Raw genomic sequence first — 17,783 nt, 5'->3', positions numbered from 1 at the left:
TAAAGCCTTTTCCAACAAAAAAATAAAATAAAAAACAACAACAACAAAAAACCACATCAAAATGAAACTGTAATAAGCATTGTCAACGTCATTTAAAATTAAAAAACAAGAAAAACCTTTTCAAAAAAAAAAAACAAAATAAAAAATCAATAAAATGAATCCGAAATTAGCAGTTTCCATGTCATTTCAAAAAAAAAATGAAAAAGCCTTTTCCAAAATAAAAAAAAATTAATATATATATATATATATAAAGACAATAACATAACACCCAAATTTACATTTTCAACGTCATGTTAAAAAAAACAAAACATAAAAAAGCTTTTTCCAAACCCAAAAAAAAAAAAGTAAATTGAAAACAATAAAAAAAAATGACAAAAACGTAAATGAAAAAAAAAGAACCACAAAAATACGCCTCATCCAACCAAAATAAATAAATAAATAAATTTAAAAACAGAAACTAGCAGTTGCCATGTAATTCTAAAATAAATAAAACACATAAAAAACCATTTTTGAAAAATAAAAACAAATTAATGTATACAAATAAAAATAAAAATGAGAAAAACGTAAATTAACAAAAAAAAAAGAACATCAAAAATACGCCTTATCCAACCAAAATAAATAAATAAATAAATTTAAAAGCAGAAATTAGCAGTTGCCGCGTAATTTTAAAATAAATAAGACACATGAAAAACTATTTTTGAAAAATAAAAAAAAAATTAATGTATACAAATAAAAATAAAAATGAGAAAAACGTAAATTAAAAAAAAATCAAAAATATGCCTCATCCAAAAAAAAATTAAAAATAGAAATTACCATTTGCCACGTAATTTACAAATAAATAAAACACATGAAAATCTATTTTTGAAAAATAAAAACAAATTATTGTATACCAATAAAAATAAATAAGATAAAAACGTAAATTAAAGAAAAAGAACAAATTAATGTATACAAAAAGAAAAATGACAAAAACATAAATTAAAAAAAAAAACCATAAAAATACGCCTAATCCCATAAAAAAAAAAAAAAAAAAAAAATCCGCACCAATGACGCTGACATGGAGGATGTATGGCAAGGAGTAAAAATATAAAAAATCACTTCAAGGGCAGTTTGGTCATTCGCCATGAAGACACCTTACCAAAAAACAAAAAAGTCAAAAAAGCCAAAAAGTCCTTCCTAAATCAGGCTTTTTAGCCCCAGACTAAAATAGTCAAAAAAAGCCAAAAAGCCAACCCACTTCCCAAACGGAGGCTAAGAAGAGCAACATAGACCAAAATGAATCCAGTTTACATGGCTAAAGAAAAAAAATTTGTGGGAAAAAAAGAAATCTTTGACACCAAATGAAAATCAATTAAGAAAAGAATCAAACAAAATTTCTTCACAAGAACTTCCGCTTCAACTCTAAAGAAGCATGGCATGAAATAATCATTCATTAAATTGTACTCTTATTACCGCATAAATGGTAATACAGCTAAAGGAAAGTGAGCCATATGATCACATTGTTTGTAATTAGTGAAATTAATAAAAATCCATTTAGACTGAGACCCAAACCCAAACAAAACAAAACTAGACATCAAATTAAGCTTTTTCAATTAACCTAGCATCAAATTAAACAAATTGAACTAGACATCAAATTAAGTTTGGCTGAGTTGAACTGAGTTTTTTTTAGATTAACATGTTTTGTGAGTTAATACTATAAATAATGCTCTAATGCCCGGGTCAGTAGTGTAAATATTAAAATTCAGTATTTTGGTAATTGCTTTTTTGGAACTACTAACTGGTATTTTGTTCAATCAAATTACCATTTGCGCTTTAGCTGGTATGGTACCAACAATGCAATGTATCAATATATCTATATTACTATAAGAGTTGCTTTGAGTTTATTGTTCATTCATGGGTGGCTTGTTTTTTGTCCTATTTCTGTAAGAATTACCCTCTGTTTTCAGGGCTTCCTTTGTTTTTCCATGTCCTCTAATGGAATTTAGGCTACTACATGGATATAGCTCACCTCATTATGCAAATGTGTTAGTGGATTGAATTAAATAATATAATTATATTTACATAGTCACCATCATGTAATGTTCTATTATTGCATGCTGACACGTGTCAATAACTTAATATTACTGTTACACTGTGGTTTTGTTTAGGAAAAAAATAATTTGAAGAGGCCTAAAAGCATCTTCAAGCAAAATGTCATTTAACAATATATTATATCTGTAAACACTTTAATCATCAAGTTTTCATTTGCCAAAGTAACATAGTAGTGGAGTGAATGATTATTTGGTAGTGTTGGAATATTGTTTCACATCATTTATCACTTGTCAACTTATCTTCAAAATTCTAATAAAAAGTATTGAATCTCACAACTTCACATCACTTATTACATGACACTTGTCAACTCATCCTTCAAAATTCTAATAAAAAGTATTGGATCTCACAATTTTAATAAATAAATTTCACATTGAAGCAACATGTGAATTTGTCCCAAGAACACTACATAATTTTTCTTGGTAGTATTGTCCTACCCATATTAAATTTGACATATGGAGGAAGAAAGGTTCAAAAAAAAAATTTAATAAATATTATGTAGAAGTTACATTAAGTAAAAAAAAAAAAAATTTGGGTAATGGTAATATCATATTATTATTAACACTTGATATCATTATTTATTAATAAAAAATAATTAGATATTTTAAATCATTCCAACCAAACATAATATAATAATGTCTACTCATTTTATCTAATTATCCCATCCTGACTAAATATATATCCACTTATTTATTTCATCTAATTCTTTATCTCATCCATATAAATTCTTGCCCTATGACGCAATTCAAAATTATGTTTGATTTACTGGAATAACATTAGCATCAAATAGAATGTTATTCCTTAGTCTTTCTGTGGAATAATTATTTTTTTAATGATGAATATTAATTTTATTTATAATGTATTTTTTAATCAATTTTTTACTCAATCAACACAATAGTAGCCCGTGTCTTGCACGGGCATTTTCTACTAGTATATATATATATATATGCATACAGAAGGGCCTTAAAAATTTAAATTTGTAAATCAATTGGTTTTTAGATATTTCGCACATTATACTAAATTAGATCTATATCATTTATTTAAAATTTGGACATTTTTTTCTATTGTAGTTCATTTTAAGATTTAAATCCTCTTCATTATATGGATAGAAATTAGAATGAAAGAGGTGTACCAGATCATTCAAATTCAAAATCAACCCGCTATATTTAAATTTGAAATATAGATTTATCGATGTGATTTTCTCATAATTATTGATAATGAAATAGAACATTTTTTTTCTTTTTGTATGTGCATTTGCATTCGTGTACTTGCTTTTTAGCAAAATGTAAGGTCCCGTTTGGTTGAGTTTTGAAATTGTACAATTGTACATGTAGTTCTAATAAAAAAATTTCAAAACTCATAACCAAATACACAATTCAAAACTCAAACTAAAAAATATTTTCAAAACTCATAATTAAACTTTTTTCAAAACTCTTTTTAAAAAAAAAAAATTCAAAATAATATTTTTTTATTTTGTTTTTTAAAATTATTTTTAGAATTATAATTTGAGTGTAGAGTTGTGTTTTGAGTTATGAGTTATGAGTTGAGTCTGAAAAGAGAAAATTTATTTAGTTTTGAGTTGTATTTTTTTAATTTGCACTGTATTTCATAAAATTGCGTGCTGTATTTTTTAAAATATTTGAGTTGTATTTTTTAAAATATTTTTTATTTTTTATTTTAAATATTTTATTTTATAAACATATTTTTAACTATATTTACTTTTTTGTAAATATTTATTTTTAAAAAAATTTCAAAAAATTTTGGATCGCCATATATATCTAAATCATAACAAAATTATTTGGCCAATACTTAAAAAAATAACAAAAAATATTTTTTTAAAAATCAAAAAATATTTTGAATTTTTTTTTCAAAAAAATATTAAATAAAAAATAATTTTAAACAATTTTGTTAATAGAATTTTAAAAAGAGTTTTTGAATTAAGTTTTGAATTATGTGTTTGGTTATAAGTTTTGAAAAGAGTTTTGAATTAAATTTTATATTATGTGTTTAGTTATGATTTGAGTGTGGAGTTATATTTTGAGTTTAAAATATTTTAAAAAACATTTAAGAAATAAAATAAAATATTTAAAATTAAAAAAATATAAAGTATTTAAAATAAAAACTATATATTTAAAATAAAAAAATAAAATTTTCTTAAACATTTTTAAATTTCTAATAAAAAACTAAATTCAAAAAATTTCAAAATACAATTTAAAATTCAAAAGAGTGTCATTTTATAATTACATCAGAAAAAATCATTAAGACAAATCACAAAATGACAATTTTTTTTTAGAAAATACCATATGCACCTTATAATTAAAGAATAAAATGATATAATTTCATACTTTTTGAGTCATAACTTTAAAATATATATATCATAATCAAACACAATATGAAGTATAACTATTTCATGTGTGATAACTAAAGGGCCATGCACCAATAAATCCCAAATCTTTATCTTATGACCCATTTGGTCCTACATTTTATCTTGTGATCCAATTCGTCCCAAGCTAATGTTAATAACAAAATAACCAATGTTACACTATGTTTTGTGCTTTTTAGTAAGGGTAAATGAGGAAAATCCCAACGTGGTATTGACTGAAATGCCCAAAACCTTTACTCTGTAGATGTTTGTTTTCCCTTAGTGGTATTGTGAACATCAAACATCATCATCAAAACAACATCATCATCATCATCAAAACAAACCTCAAACATCAAACATCACAATCATCAAACATCATCATCAAAACAATATCAAACATCACAACATCATCATCAAAACAACATCAAAATAACGATTAAACAATTTTTTTAGTAACGATTAAACATCAAAATAACGATTAAAATAACATAAAACATCAAAATAACGATTAAACATTTTTTTTTTTTATCAAACATCATCATCAGATTAGGGCTTTGGTGATGTTAAGACCCAACGGGGGTTGAGTCTCGGAGGCCATCAGATCAAACCCGTACGGGATTAAGAGGGAATTGATTGAGAAGATGTTGACATTGTAGGGTAAGGTTTTGATGAGAGAGTTAGATTCCTCCGCCTCCTCCGCGGGTAGTGCCCTGAACGGGAGCTCCGTTGGGGCCGGTGGCATCGACGGCTTTGGTGCGGCCGTCATCACCTGAATCGATGACGAACTCGACGGCCTCGCCGTCGCCGAGGATGCGAAAACCGTCGGATTTGATGGAGGACTGGTGGACAAAGAGATCTTCGCCGCCGTCATTGGGGGTGATGAAACCGAAACCCTTTTGGTCACTGAACCACTTCAGGACCCCCTTCATCCTCGCGCTGTTGTCTTCCTCCATTGGATCAAGAAAGTTCCAAAGGATGTCAAAAAACCCTAGAACTCAGAAAGCAAAGAGATGAAAACCCATTGATTGAGATGTTGTGATGTTTGATGTTGTTTTGATGATGATGTTTGATGTTTATTTTGATGATGATGTTGTGATGTAAGAAAAGGACTAAATGGTTTATAAGAAAACATTTAGGACTAGATGGAGTAACATTTTTCAATATGGGATTTATGAGTAATTTTTCCATAACTAAAATAATATCATAACTAAATAAGAAAACTAGTCTTAACCAAAGAAAAAAAATGATATAACTAGGAATGCATATGGTATACCTCTTTTAAAGATGTGTATATTATTGTTAATCATGTGATTTCATTTTGATGATGTCTAAAATATTATTGTATAAATTGTGATTTTTTAATATACATATTTTATATTCTTTGACACAAAATATTATTTGTTTAAAATATATGTTATTTGATGTATTTGTTATAAATATTATTTAAATCAAAATTACTGTGTAAGATCTTCTTTTACAAAAAAAAAAAAATTATAAAATTTACTATTTATGTTTTAAAAAATACGGTTGGTCACTATTCATCTTTTGACAAATTTGATATTGATTGGTTGTATTTTTTGAACAAATGTGATATTGGTGAGTTGTTTTCTTTTGACAAAATTTGATATACTCACACGGGATGGTTGGTTATTTTTATTAGAGTGTATCTAAAATCTTTACAATAATTACAAAGATTTTAAAAAGGGTATATAGAAATGTTATTTAAAGAGATTTTACTATGCATACAAGTATTTTAATACAGAAGTCACTATGCATTCAAATATTTTACTACAAAAATTACTATGCAATGCACTCGTTTTTTCATGAGAAATGGTTGAAAAAATTAAATTACTATTTATTGAAAGCGACGTTGTCTATATTTTCAATCCCCGCTTACCATATTTGAAAATGATTGCTGCCCATGCTCAATGTGTCTCCTCTAATAGATATGAGCCAACGGATATAATTTTATGATATATAAGAAGTATTTTAGTTGGAGAAACACAAGAAGTGAGGAAGTAAAAATAAAAGAAAAAATCTATGATATTAAACTACTCTCAAATATTGTATTGTACTTCACTGAGTTGCATTTTTAGTGAGAAAATTTGTTGAGAGTTTGAGCAAAATTGCATAAGGGTTTTTTTTTTATATTTTTATCCCTTATTCATTTTATACTTGTAAAAAGAGATTTTTTGTGAGTGATTTCTTGGAATAAATCTCTTGGATTAAGTGTGACTAGACACCGGATTCTAAACTAGTCGGAGTGATCGGGATTGGTCACTTATTGTAAAGGTTTACTAACACCCGTGAAACTAGTGGTGTAATACTATTTGAAGAATAGTGGAGGAATTTTGAGGAGGATACTTGAAGAGTGGACGTAAGCCCGGCGTTTTGAACCATTATAAATTGTTGTGTTTAATTTATCTTTCCTTTACTCATTCTATTTCATTACTCTATTTTATATTGTTGAGCATATTTATTTATTTATTATTCGGGTTAATTTTTTAATATTGTGAAATTATTTTTAATAATTCAATTCACTCACTCTTTGGTTGCCTACTTGAAATAACAATTATAATTTTTTTTTTTGTACAAAAAAAATATAACAAAAATTACAATATTGATAATATAACCATAAAAAATTACCACATTGCTGGAAAATTCACTTTTAATGGCGTTTAAAAAATGCCGCTATAGGTATTAAAAACGTCGATAATTCTTTTTCGTGGCGTTTAGTACCAAACGTCGACAACGCAACCGTCGCTATAGCTTTATGGCGTTTGAAAAACGTCGCTATATTAGTATGACGTCACTACCCTTCAGTACTATGTCATCACTATTATATTTAGTGACGTTTTTGAAACGCCGTCATTTTTTTTTTTTTAAATCTAAATGGTTTAGGTGGCGTTTTAAAAAAATGCCGTGATATCTTTTTTTTTTTTGTTGAAATTGTGCTAATTTTATCTGAATGAATTAAAATAATATCTGTAATGATATTGAATAGCAGTAAAAATGATTTTGGCTTCATTTTTGTCAACAATTTGCACAAGCATCGCGCTGGAACTGGGCAAAGTTCAAGGCCCCTATTGACTTTTACAGAACCAACCAAATGAAGTAAGAGGCATTATCTCAACCCTCCACTATAGCTATCATACAAATCCTCAAGTTCTAACACAAATAAAATTCAAAATGTATACTTTGAAATAACAATTACCAAAAAAAAAAAAAAAAAGCTTCAAAGTAAATTTTTTACAATATGTTTTCCCAAACAAATGTTCGTGCATCAAACTCCAAATCTTCCCATAACTATCAATCTTTTTCATAGTACAAACATGTGTTATCAAGGATATCAAAAAGGAAAGAAACAACCTCCATATATTACATGCCATAATATCCAAAAGTTGAATGTTCCAACCATTCATCTCCATATTCCATCATACAATCCATTCTATCCAAGAAAGATGCTCAAAAGACCTATTTTCATCAAAAACATAATCCATGTTAAAATCAACTAAACAAAAAATAAAAAGAATGTCCAAAACCAAATGCATCTCCTTATGCGGTCTAGTCTAGGCCTCAGTTTCCTCTCTCTAAACTGTAGGTGTGAGGAAAATGTGCCCAATAGAATAATTCTAGCAAAAGTAAACATCAGTATGGTGACATGTCTAAGTGTACAAGATATGGGAAAAACATATTAAATCTTTACATCTCATTATGTATGTCAACATTCCATTTTAATACCATCATAAGCATTTCCTTGCCATTTCATTACAACAGTGATCCCACCCAATTCCAATATATCATTTCAAGTTCCAATTTCTATATCCAACTCACACATTTACACACACAACCATACTCATACCCACACACACCACAGACAGATACTCTACAGTCTTATTTTCTCCCCCTATCATACAGGCTTCATGATAGCTTCAAAAAAAAAAAAAAGAAGAAGAATAAAGGTCAATCCATTTCCCAAAACCCTTTTAACTATTATGCAAATTTTCATGTGGGCTCATTATTAATGTTTATCAAAGGATGACCAGGAATCCAATGAACCGTTGTTTTGTGCTGATTTTCCAGAATTGGCATCTCCAATTGACAAATAGTTGATATGATGTTCTAATTCTCTCCTAGTGACTAAATAACACTAAATTGAAGTATGATATTAATTATTCTACTGTTCTCTCTTCTCTAGCTGTTGTTTTTAAGGTATATTAAGCAACTACATTTTTAGTAATTATAATGGAGTTACAAATTTTTTGTGATTTTAGGGATGTCCAAAAGTATACAATATCAATTCTACTCAGAGTAGCTAGAAGGTTGCACAGTTATGTCCAAAAGTTTACAATGCATAGAAATGATTGACTAGAAATAAAACTAAAGTAGTCAGGATAGAACTAATAGAGTACCAGAAAAATGGACTGCCGAAAAAATAAAGACAAAAAATGCATGAAAATAATTGATAAGAAATAAAACTAAAGCAAGGATGGAACTCTTAACATAATGCTGGAAACAAACTTACATAGAATTCTTGCTGAAGGCAGCATGTATAAAAGCCCAAATTGGATGTGATACCGCATCTTTGAGATGAGCAAGATTGATTGATAAAGATAGGTTTTAGTATCTTTCTTTGATAAAAGCAGACTCCTTCTACGCAAGTGAATAACTAATAAGCAGGAAGAATAAAAGATAATAAGTCAAATGCGAACAGGAATCCTTGGAAGGTACCTGAACAACTACAGAAACAAGAGAAAGAAAAGGAAAATGGAAAAATAAAAAAGGGCTGCAAACTTCTAATCCAAGTGTTATCTTCTTTGGGAGATTTTTGATGCAATATGCATATTAAGCATTTTCTCCACCTATCAGCTTTTTATTACATATGTCTGTCACAGAGATGCAATCTGCAATCTTACCAGCTCAAACTTCATTTATATATTTAACATATTGATTCCATAAGGAACATGTGACATGATAACATTATTTTGATATAATAAGGGTCCGTTTGGCAATGCAAATTGGGGCTATTTTAGCCACTACGGGACAAAAGAGGCTAAAGTAGCCAAATGGAGACAAAAGCCACTGCAATTGATTGGCAACAACCCGCTTCGAGGTAAATTTACCAAACTACCCCCACATGAAAAACCACAAATAAAAACAAATTAATGTATGCAAATAAAAATAAAAATGACAAAAACATAAATTAAAAAAAAAAAGAACCACAAAAGTACGCCTCATCCACAAAAAAAAAAAAAAATTAAAACCAGAAATTAGCATTTGCCATGTAATTTAAAAAAAAAATAAAACACATGAAAACCCATTTTTGAAAAATAAAAACAAATTAATGTATACAAATAAAAAAAATGACAAAAACGTAAATGAAAAAAAAAAGAACCACAAAAATACGCCTCATCTAAAAATTAGCATTTTCCACGTCATTTAAAAAAAACATAAAAAATCATTTTCCAAAAACAAAAAACAAAAAAAAAATTAAAACAAAAAAAATCGAAATTATCATTTTTCAGGTCATTTGAAAAAAAAAAAAAAAAACATAATAAAGCCTTTTCCAACAAAAAAATAAAATAGAAAACAACAACAACAACAACAACAACAACAAAAACACATTAAAATGAAACTGAAATAAGCATTGTCAACGTCATTTAAAATTAAAAAACATGAAAAACCTTTTCAAAAAAAAATTTAAACAAAATAAAAAATCAATAAAATGAAACCGAAATTAGTAGTTTCCACGTCATGTCAAAAAAAAATGAAAAAGCCTTTTCCAAAATTAAAAAAAAAAAATTAATATATATATATATATAAAAAGACAACAACATAACACCCAAATTTACATTTTCAACGTCATGTTAAAATAAGCAAAACATAAACAAGCTTTTTCCAAACCCAAAAAAAAAAAAGCAAATTGAAAACAATAAAAAAAAAATGACAAAAACGTAAATGAAAAAAAAAAGAACCACAAAAATACGCCTCATCCACACAAAAAAAAAATTAAAAACAGAAATTAGCATTTGCCACGTAATTTTAAAATAAATAAAACACATAAAAAAATCATTTTTGAAAAATAAAAACAAATTAATGTATACAAATAAAAATAAAAATGAGAAAAACATAAATTAACAAAAAAAAAAAAAAGAAGATAAAAAATATGCCTTATCCAACCAAAACAAATAAATAAATAAATTTAAAAACAGAAATTAGCAGTTGCCGCGTAATTTTAAAATCAATAAGACACATGAAAAACTATTTTTGAAAAATAAAAACAAATTAATGTATACAAATAAAAATAAAAATGAGAAAAACGTAAATTAAAAAAAACATCAAAAATACGCCTCATCCAAAAAAAAATTAAAAATAGAAATTACCATTTGCCACATAATTTACAAATAAATAAAACACATGAAAATCCATTTTTGAAAAATAAAAACAAATTATTGTATACCAATAAAAATAAATAAGACAAAAATGTAAATTAAAGAAAAAGAACAAATTAATGTATACAAAAAGAAAAATGACAAAAACATAAATTTAAAAAAAAAACCATAAAAATACGCCTAATCCCATAAAAAAAAAAAAAAAAAAAAATCCGCACCAATGACGCTGACGTGGAGGATGTATGGCAAGGAGTAAAAATATAAAAAATCACTTCAAGGGCAGTTTGGTCATTCACCATGAAGACACCTCACCAAAAAGCTAAAAAGTCAAAAAAACCAAAAAGTCAACCCACTTCCCAAACGGAGGCTAAGAAGAGCAACATAGACCAAAATGAATCCAGTTTACATGGCTAAAGAAAAAAAATTTGTGGAAAAAAAAGAAATCTTTGACACCAAATGAAAATCAATTAAGAAAAGAATCAAACAAAATTTCTTCACAAGAACTTCCACTTCAACTCTAAAGAAGAATGGCATGAAATAATCATTCATTAAACTGTACTCTTATTACCGCATAAATGGTAATACAGTTAAAGGAAAGTGAGCCATATGATCACATTGTTTGTAATCAGTGAAATTAATAAAAATCCATTTAGACTGAGACCCAAACCCAAACAAAACAAAACTAGACATCAAATTAAACTTTTTCAATTAACCTAGCATCAAATTAAACAAATTGAACTAGACATCAAATTAAGTTTGGCTGAGTTGAACTGGGTTTTTCTAACAAACATCCAAAGAATCTACTAACTATTTCTTTTTGGCAGATCAACAATAATTATTGATTTATTTTCTAATGGTGTGTTTTCTCAAGAAACAAATGGAGATTATCGAAATTTTCAATTATAGAAATAAATAAAATAATGAAGGAGAAGTAGATCAAGCCTTTATATGATCATTACAAGTAAAACAAACGAAAATATAAAGGGGGAAAAAGAAAGTTGGGTTTAATTAGGGTTTAGTTTGACCTTCCAAAAGATCCATGAAGTGGCGTGAAGAGCTCTAATGCAGCAAATCGGTGAGATTTCGAGATGGGATGAAATATCATAGCTTCGCATACAAATATTACAGATAGTATTAGAACCAGAAATCCCAAATTTCTGGCCATTCCCTGGGGAAAATGAAAACAAACAAGGATCAAGAGAATTTGAGACTAGAAATTTTCAACTGATTATATATATATTGTCATGACCCGAACCCGCCCCTATGGGTTAAGGACATAACCGGCCAGTAATCCTAAGATTACCTACGGCCTCAGACCAAAAGAGACATAACCTGTCAGAGTAAAGGGGCCAAACGGAAGCAATAAATGAAAACTTTGTCCATTGAGCCGTGCTTATATGCACATCAAACAAACCATACTCAGATACGTTAATAACCCACATCAAAAGTACAGTTTCACAAAATTCATTACAGACAGGATCAACCAAAACGAGTCAACCTATGACAGACTATTTACAGATATACATAAAGTCCTTGCCGGCAAGACAAAACATAATTACATAGCAAAAAGGCAAGGGTAGGTCTCGAGAGTGAGACGCAAGGCTGACTTCCTCAAAACTCGGATTTTTCCTAGCGGACTTCACTGGGGCTGGGTTTGGACTTCCCTTGGCTCACCTACAAACACATGAATGAGCGTGAGCGATAGCCCAGTGAATAATATCAAATGCAGAAATTACATAACAATGTAGAACAACATGTTCCAAACGGCCTTGGGCCCAATTCATACTCCTATTCATGGCAAAACGGCCTTCGGCCCATTCACTTATGTCGAAACGGCCTTCGGCCCATTCATTTCTGTCAAAATGGCCTTCGGCCCATTCATTTATGTCAAAATGACCTTCGGCCTACTCGTTCATGTCAAAACGACCTTCGGCCTACTCGTTCATGTCAAAACGACCTTCGGCCTACTCGTTCATGTCAAAACGACCTTTGGCCTACTCATTCATGTCAAAACGACCTTTGGCCTACTCATTCATGTCAAAACGGCCTTCGGCCCACTCACATGTGTCAAAACGACCTTCGGTCCATTCATTTACATCAGGACGACCTTTGGTCCATTCATTTATATCAAAACGACCTTTGGTCCACCCATTCATTCCTGTCAGACTTTTGTCCACAATCCCAATTAACAACTCATAAAGTTTAAGGGAATAAACAATTGGACATTGACAAGCTTTCGAATATTTATATTACTCACAGTGATCGGCTTGTGGATTCGCCTTGGAGCTTGACCCTACACATTCCATGCACACAAAATGGTCATTAACAATTCAATCCGTTCCTTAATTCACATATTCCTCTTTAGGCTTTATTCTTATCTCATTAACTCATTTATAATGTTTAACCCATGCCTAAGAGTGATTACAAGTGAAAGAGAACGGAAAACGAAACACAGAACGCATGAGCAAAATTCCAGAAATTAGGGTCCCCGCTCGAGCGTGTACTTACCCGCTCGAGCGGACCCTTAAGGCCTGCAAAAGTACTGGTTGCATGAAAAATGCGCTCGAGCGTGGAATAGAGCGCTCGAGCTGAAGGCCCGTCTACAAAACTCCACGCTCGAGCGTGAGGTATCCCGCTCGAGCGGATATCCAACTCTGCAAAAGTGCTGGGAGCACGATTTTCCCGCTTGAGAGGCCATTACCCCGCTCGAACGGACATCAAAATTCTGGGTTTCCCAGATTGTGTTCTTGAGCTCCAAATCGGTTTTCCAGCTACATTACTTGCATGCAATGGCTCAAATTACACATTTACACATGCTAACATGCTACTAATACAAGATTACAACATCAGGAAGCTCAATTTCATGATTTATCTACATGCATGTCCCTAAATATCTCAAACCCATCAACAACATGCTAAAATTCAAACATTCAAGACTTATACTCCCATGATTTGTACATGCATGTGGGAGATGCTCATCATTCTCAACTTAGATGGTACAAATGGCGATTACAACATGAGTTTCAACCAAAACTCTACATGAATCATGTGTTTCAAGCTCAAACATGCAGATTCAAAGTAATTTCTTACATGCATGAGTTCCAAGACTTCAAACTCAACAAAAATCAACTTATTACATGCTCTTTAACATTCTATCAACTTTGAACTTACAAATTACAAACAAGAGTCCATGAATTCACTTACTTAAGAGCTTCAACCCTCAAGCTCTAGCCAAATCCTGAGCTAGATCTTCAAATTCCCAGGTCTTGAGCCCAAATTACACAAGTCTCTCCCTTTTTCTCTCTACAACCGGCCCTCTCTTCTCTTCTTTGAGTTTAATATCAGTCAAAATGAGGCTAGGGAGGGAGAGATTGAGTGTTTAAAGCTTGACAACAAAATCCACTAAAGCCAAGATTATAATAATAAAGTAGTTGGGCTCTAATTCATCAATTTAATCGGTTTAATCTAACCCGAATCAATTTTCAATTAAATTTCACCGTAGGCTCTAAAAATTATGCCAATCACAACGGCGTAATCAATTTCGGGTTCTGTGGCCGATAAGGCCTCCAATTTAATTTCCGAAGCGGTAAAATCAAACAGATATTCCTACGGTGAACAGATAGAAATTCAAAACCACATATTTTCACATAATGGCATACAAAACCATGCTAAACACATAACCATAAACAACTTAAGGACCAATTAGCAGGATACAGAACAGGGATGTCACATATATAATCAACCATAGACAAGCATGTTGTAAACTGATTATATTTCAACTTTGGTGGCGGCATATTTCCTTCATACAGGGTATGCTATCTATTTGGATTTTTTTGAGTTGAATTCAATAAATATATTGGGTGCATCAAATGTTGGATCCTGTTCCCTATTTACTAGTGTTGAATATATGAGTCATTTTCTCCATGACTCCATCTCCATGTTATTATTTCTACGCCAAATGCACCAAATCTTTGCCTATTCTTTTTTTTTTTTTTTTTGGTATATAATATTTAAGTTCAATAGACCACACAAGAGGTACACAACTATTGTGGGAGACACACACCTCAACATATAACAATACCTTTGTGTAGCGAGAAAGAGATGGACCATCCTTCGCAAGGCCAGAAAAAAAGAAATATGGAGGAGAAGAATGAGAAGATGAAGAAAGTGAAGAAGATGAAAATACATTTCCCATAATTGTAGAAAGTCCATTATTCAGTTGCTTGAGAAGATGACAATAGTTTGGCTACTCAAGTAACAAAACTACTATCAAAAGACAACAATGACTTAAAAATAACAGTAATAATAATAAGAGAATGAATAATAAATCTTTACCATGGTGGTCCTATTTGCCTCATCCATCAATGATGCACCAGCAAGCATTTCTTTAATGTCAATTCCCTGAAATAAGAATCTATTGTAAACAATTATGGATACTTTCCTATGTTGCGAAAAAAAAGACAATGTAATTATGGAAGCAACAGACCTTGAGAACAAAATCTGTAATCAAACTGGTTTCTTGACCAGACACAGTTGTGGCTTTCATGAACGCATCGATCTCAGGGTCGGGCTTAATACTCGATTCTTTCTCTCGTCTTGAAAGCTCTACCATCATTTCATACCTCGTTCCAACTCCCAAGCAACGTCCTAAGAAATCTAATGTCTCGCGAACAGCCATTTCACCATAGTGAAGATCGTGCTGGATGATATAAGCACTCGTTCTCTGAGGAACAAATTCCTTAAACTCTCTACCACAGTAGGTGACTTTTCCAGATATCTGTCCACAATCCCAATATAATCAAATTATCAATATGTTGAAAAAATACCGTGTAGGAAAAGAAATACATGGAACGAAATAGAAAATTGGGAAGAGAAACAAATGGGAGAATTTAGAGAGCATGACAAACCTTTAGATTGTCATCAGATTTCCCTGCGAGTGCCTTTAGCAGTGTTGTCTTTCCAGAGCCAGGTGGCCCAAGAAGCGGTGTCATCCTAACAAACAAAAAAATAATCATTTAATGACTGAAGGATATTTGAGAAAATGTCTAGTTGGTTGTGTTTTAGTTTTTTGTTTTCTATTTTCATTTTCTCGAAAGTATAGAAACTTGTTTGGCGAAAAATCTTTTCATAAATTTTTTTTAGAAACAACCCCCTTTCTAGAAAAATTTCAAAAACTGTTTTAGCACAAAATGAAAACTATAGGTGTTTTGAACTTTATATTGTATTCATTTCTAAAATCACAAAGAAAAAAATTAAAATGAAGGCATTCGAATTATATTTTTGGAGACCAAAACTTTTTATTTTCCAGCAGATAAATCAATCAAGTAGCATTCATCTAAAATTGAGGAATTCATGAACCAACCTGGATGGTTTTATGATTCCACTGATATTGTGAAGTATCTTGATAACCCTTTTCTTAGATCGAGAAAGCCCAACAATTCCAATGATTCCCTACTCACATTACAATTCAACATAAAGAGAGCAATCTTTAGATATCACGTTATTAAATTTAAGATGATGCACTACACTCACAAAAAGTTTTTTAAGAGAAAATAAGCAAATTTTCTGCATAGTTTTCAATCCACACATCAGATATTTGAATTTTACATGTGCTTTAGTGATAATTTCTGTGAAATTGTAAACTAAGAATATAGCGATCCCGGTATTCCCTGTTGTTGTTTAACTGTAATCCGGACTCGGTTACGTAGATTCGTTGTTGTCTTATCCTCATTTCTATCCCTTACTCTTTGTGTTAGAGTTTTGGGTTGTGTTGGGCAAGTTGGGAATAAGTTGGCTGTGTTTTAAAACTTAGAATTTTTGCCCAGGTTTTGGTCTCTCCGCTCGAGCGGCAATGTGACGCTCGAGCAGGCTTTCATTGTTGCCTCTCCACTCGAGCGGCAGTTTGGACGCTCGAGCGTGAATTTCCTTCTCTCAGCATTTTGGACGTCTGCAGAAAATTCTAGGAGAGTGCATCCGGCGCTCGAGCGGATCTTTGGGCGCTCGAGCGGATCTTTGGACGCTCGAGCGTGAACCTGTGTCTGACGCTCGAGCGGGGTGTTGTACGCTCGAGCGGACCTGTTTTTATATCAGTTCATGAAATCACTTTTTTTGATCACTTTTTGATTTCCTTTCTCTCTCTTACTTTTTCGAAACCTCCATTGGAGAGCACCTCACTCTAAAACCTAACTTCTCTCTTAGGATTGATCTAGTTAGAGTGTTTTCTTACCCTTTGGCCTTTGTAAAAGTTGTGTTAATCGTCGAGGGCTTCGTTTTGATTCGAGAAATTTGGGATTTGGAGCACTTCCGAGTTTTGCTCTTCTTCTCCTTGAGTTCTACATTTGAGGTAAGGATTTCCATGTTCTTTTTCAATACTTCGTCTATAGATAGACATGTGGTAGTTTTGTATTGCATGAAAACCATATCTATGTTGGGTTTGTCTGAAAATCATGAGGGAACCTAGAGTTGGTTGAGTAAAAAATGGATTTATTGTCTTTGGTTGTTCATTGGACTATTTGTGGCGTAAAATAGCATGTTGTTGTTGAAATATAGAAAAGCCCTAATTTATATGTGTCATGATAAATTAAAAGAGGGGTTTTGTTCTTTGGGCAAACACTTGTGTATTTTGGGTCTCAATGAGGTCTTTGTTGTTTATTGTTATTGATTGAATCTTTTTGGTCAATGTTGAGAAAGAGAGAGAAAAACCCTAACTTAATAATTATGACATAATTTGCATAATTAATTTGGAAGGTTATGAAAGGAATGGAATTGATTTTGGAGAAATGAGAAAAGTGATTTTGTTTTTTTGAAATAAGTGGTGGAACATGTTGATTTGGAAAAATCATGAAAGTTGATTTTGAAAGTGAAGAACGAAACTTTAACTCTATGTGAGTCATAGAAAATAGATATGGGAATTGGATTGTTGTATTATGCATGTCGAGTGCACC

General features: G+C 30.7%; 1 protein-coding gene across 1 annotated transcript; it reads right to left on the bottom strand.

The window, feature by feature from the left end:
- Positions 1-7,685: 7,685 nt before the first annotated feature.
- On the bottom strand, positions 7,686-15,612 carry LOC145792299 (ABC transporter G family member 39-like). Its single transcript, XM_082873064.1, has 5 exons — positions 15,326-15,612; positions 15,175-15,240; positions 11,865-12,007; positions 8,973-9,116; positions 7,686-7,921 (listed from the first exon to the last, which is right to left on the bottom strand). Exons 1-4 carry the CDS (start codon positions 15,515-15,517, stop codon positions 9,101-9,103), a joined length of 417 nt encoding a protein of 138 aa, XP_082729190.1. The 5' UTR covers positions 15,518-15,612; the 3' UTR covers positions 7,686-7,921; positions 8,973-9,100.
- Positions 15,613-17,783: the final 2,171 nt, after the last annotated feature.

This window comes from Camellia sinensis, chromosome 6, assembly GCF_055761805.1.
Source record: "Camellia sinensis isolate YWXY chromosome 6, ASM5576180v1, whole genome shotgun sequence".
In the NCBI taxonomy this organism is placed as follows: Eukaryota; Viridiplantae; Streptophyta; class Magnoliopsida; order Ericales; family Theaceae; genus Camellia; species Camellia sinensis.
Note: the sequence above shows the minus strand (reverse complement) of the source record. Positions and strands in the feature narration are given on the sequence as shown.

Coding starts and splice junctions, on each gene's coding strand:
- LOC145792299 (XM_082873064.1), bottom strand. CDS start 15,517: ATGGCTGTTCGCGAGACATTAGATTTCTTAGGACGTTGCTTGGGAGTT. Junction 15,241..15,325: donor TTACAGATTTTGTTCTCAAG/GTCTGTTGCTTC, acceptor TTCTTATTTCAG/GGAATTGACATTAAAGAAAT. Junction 12,008..15,174: donor AGGCAAATAGGACCACCATG/GTAAAGATTTAT, acceptor CATTTTCCCCAG/GGAATGGCCAGAAATTTGGG.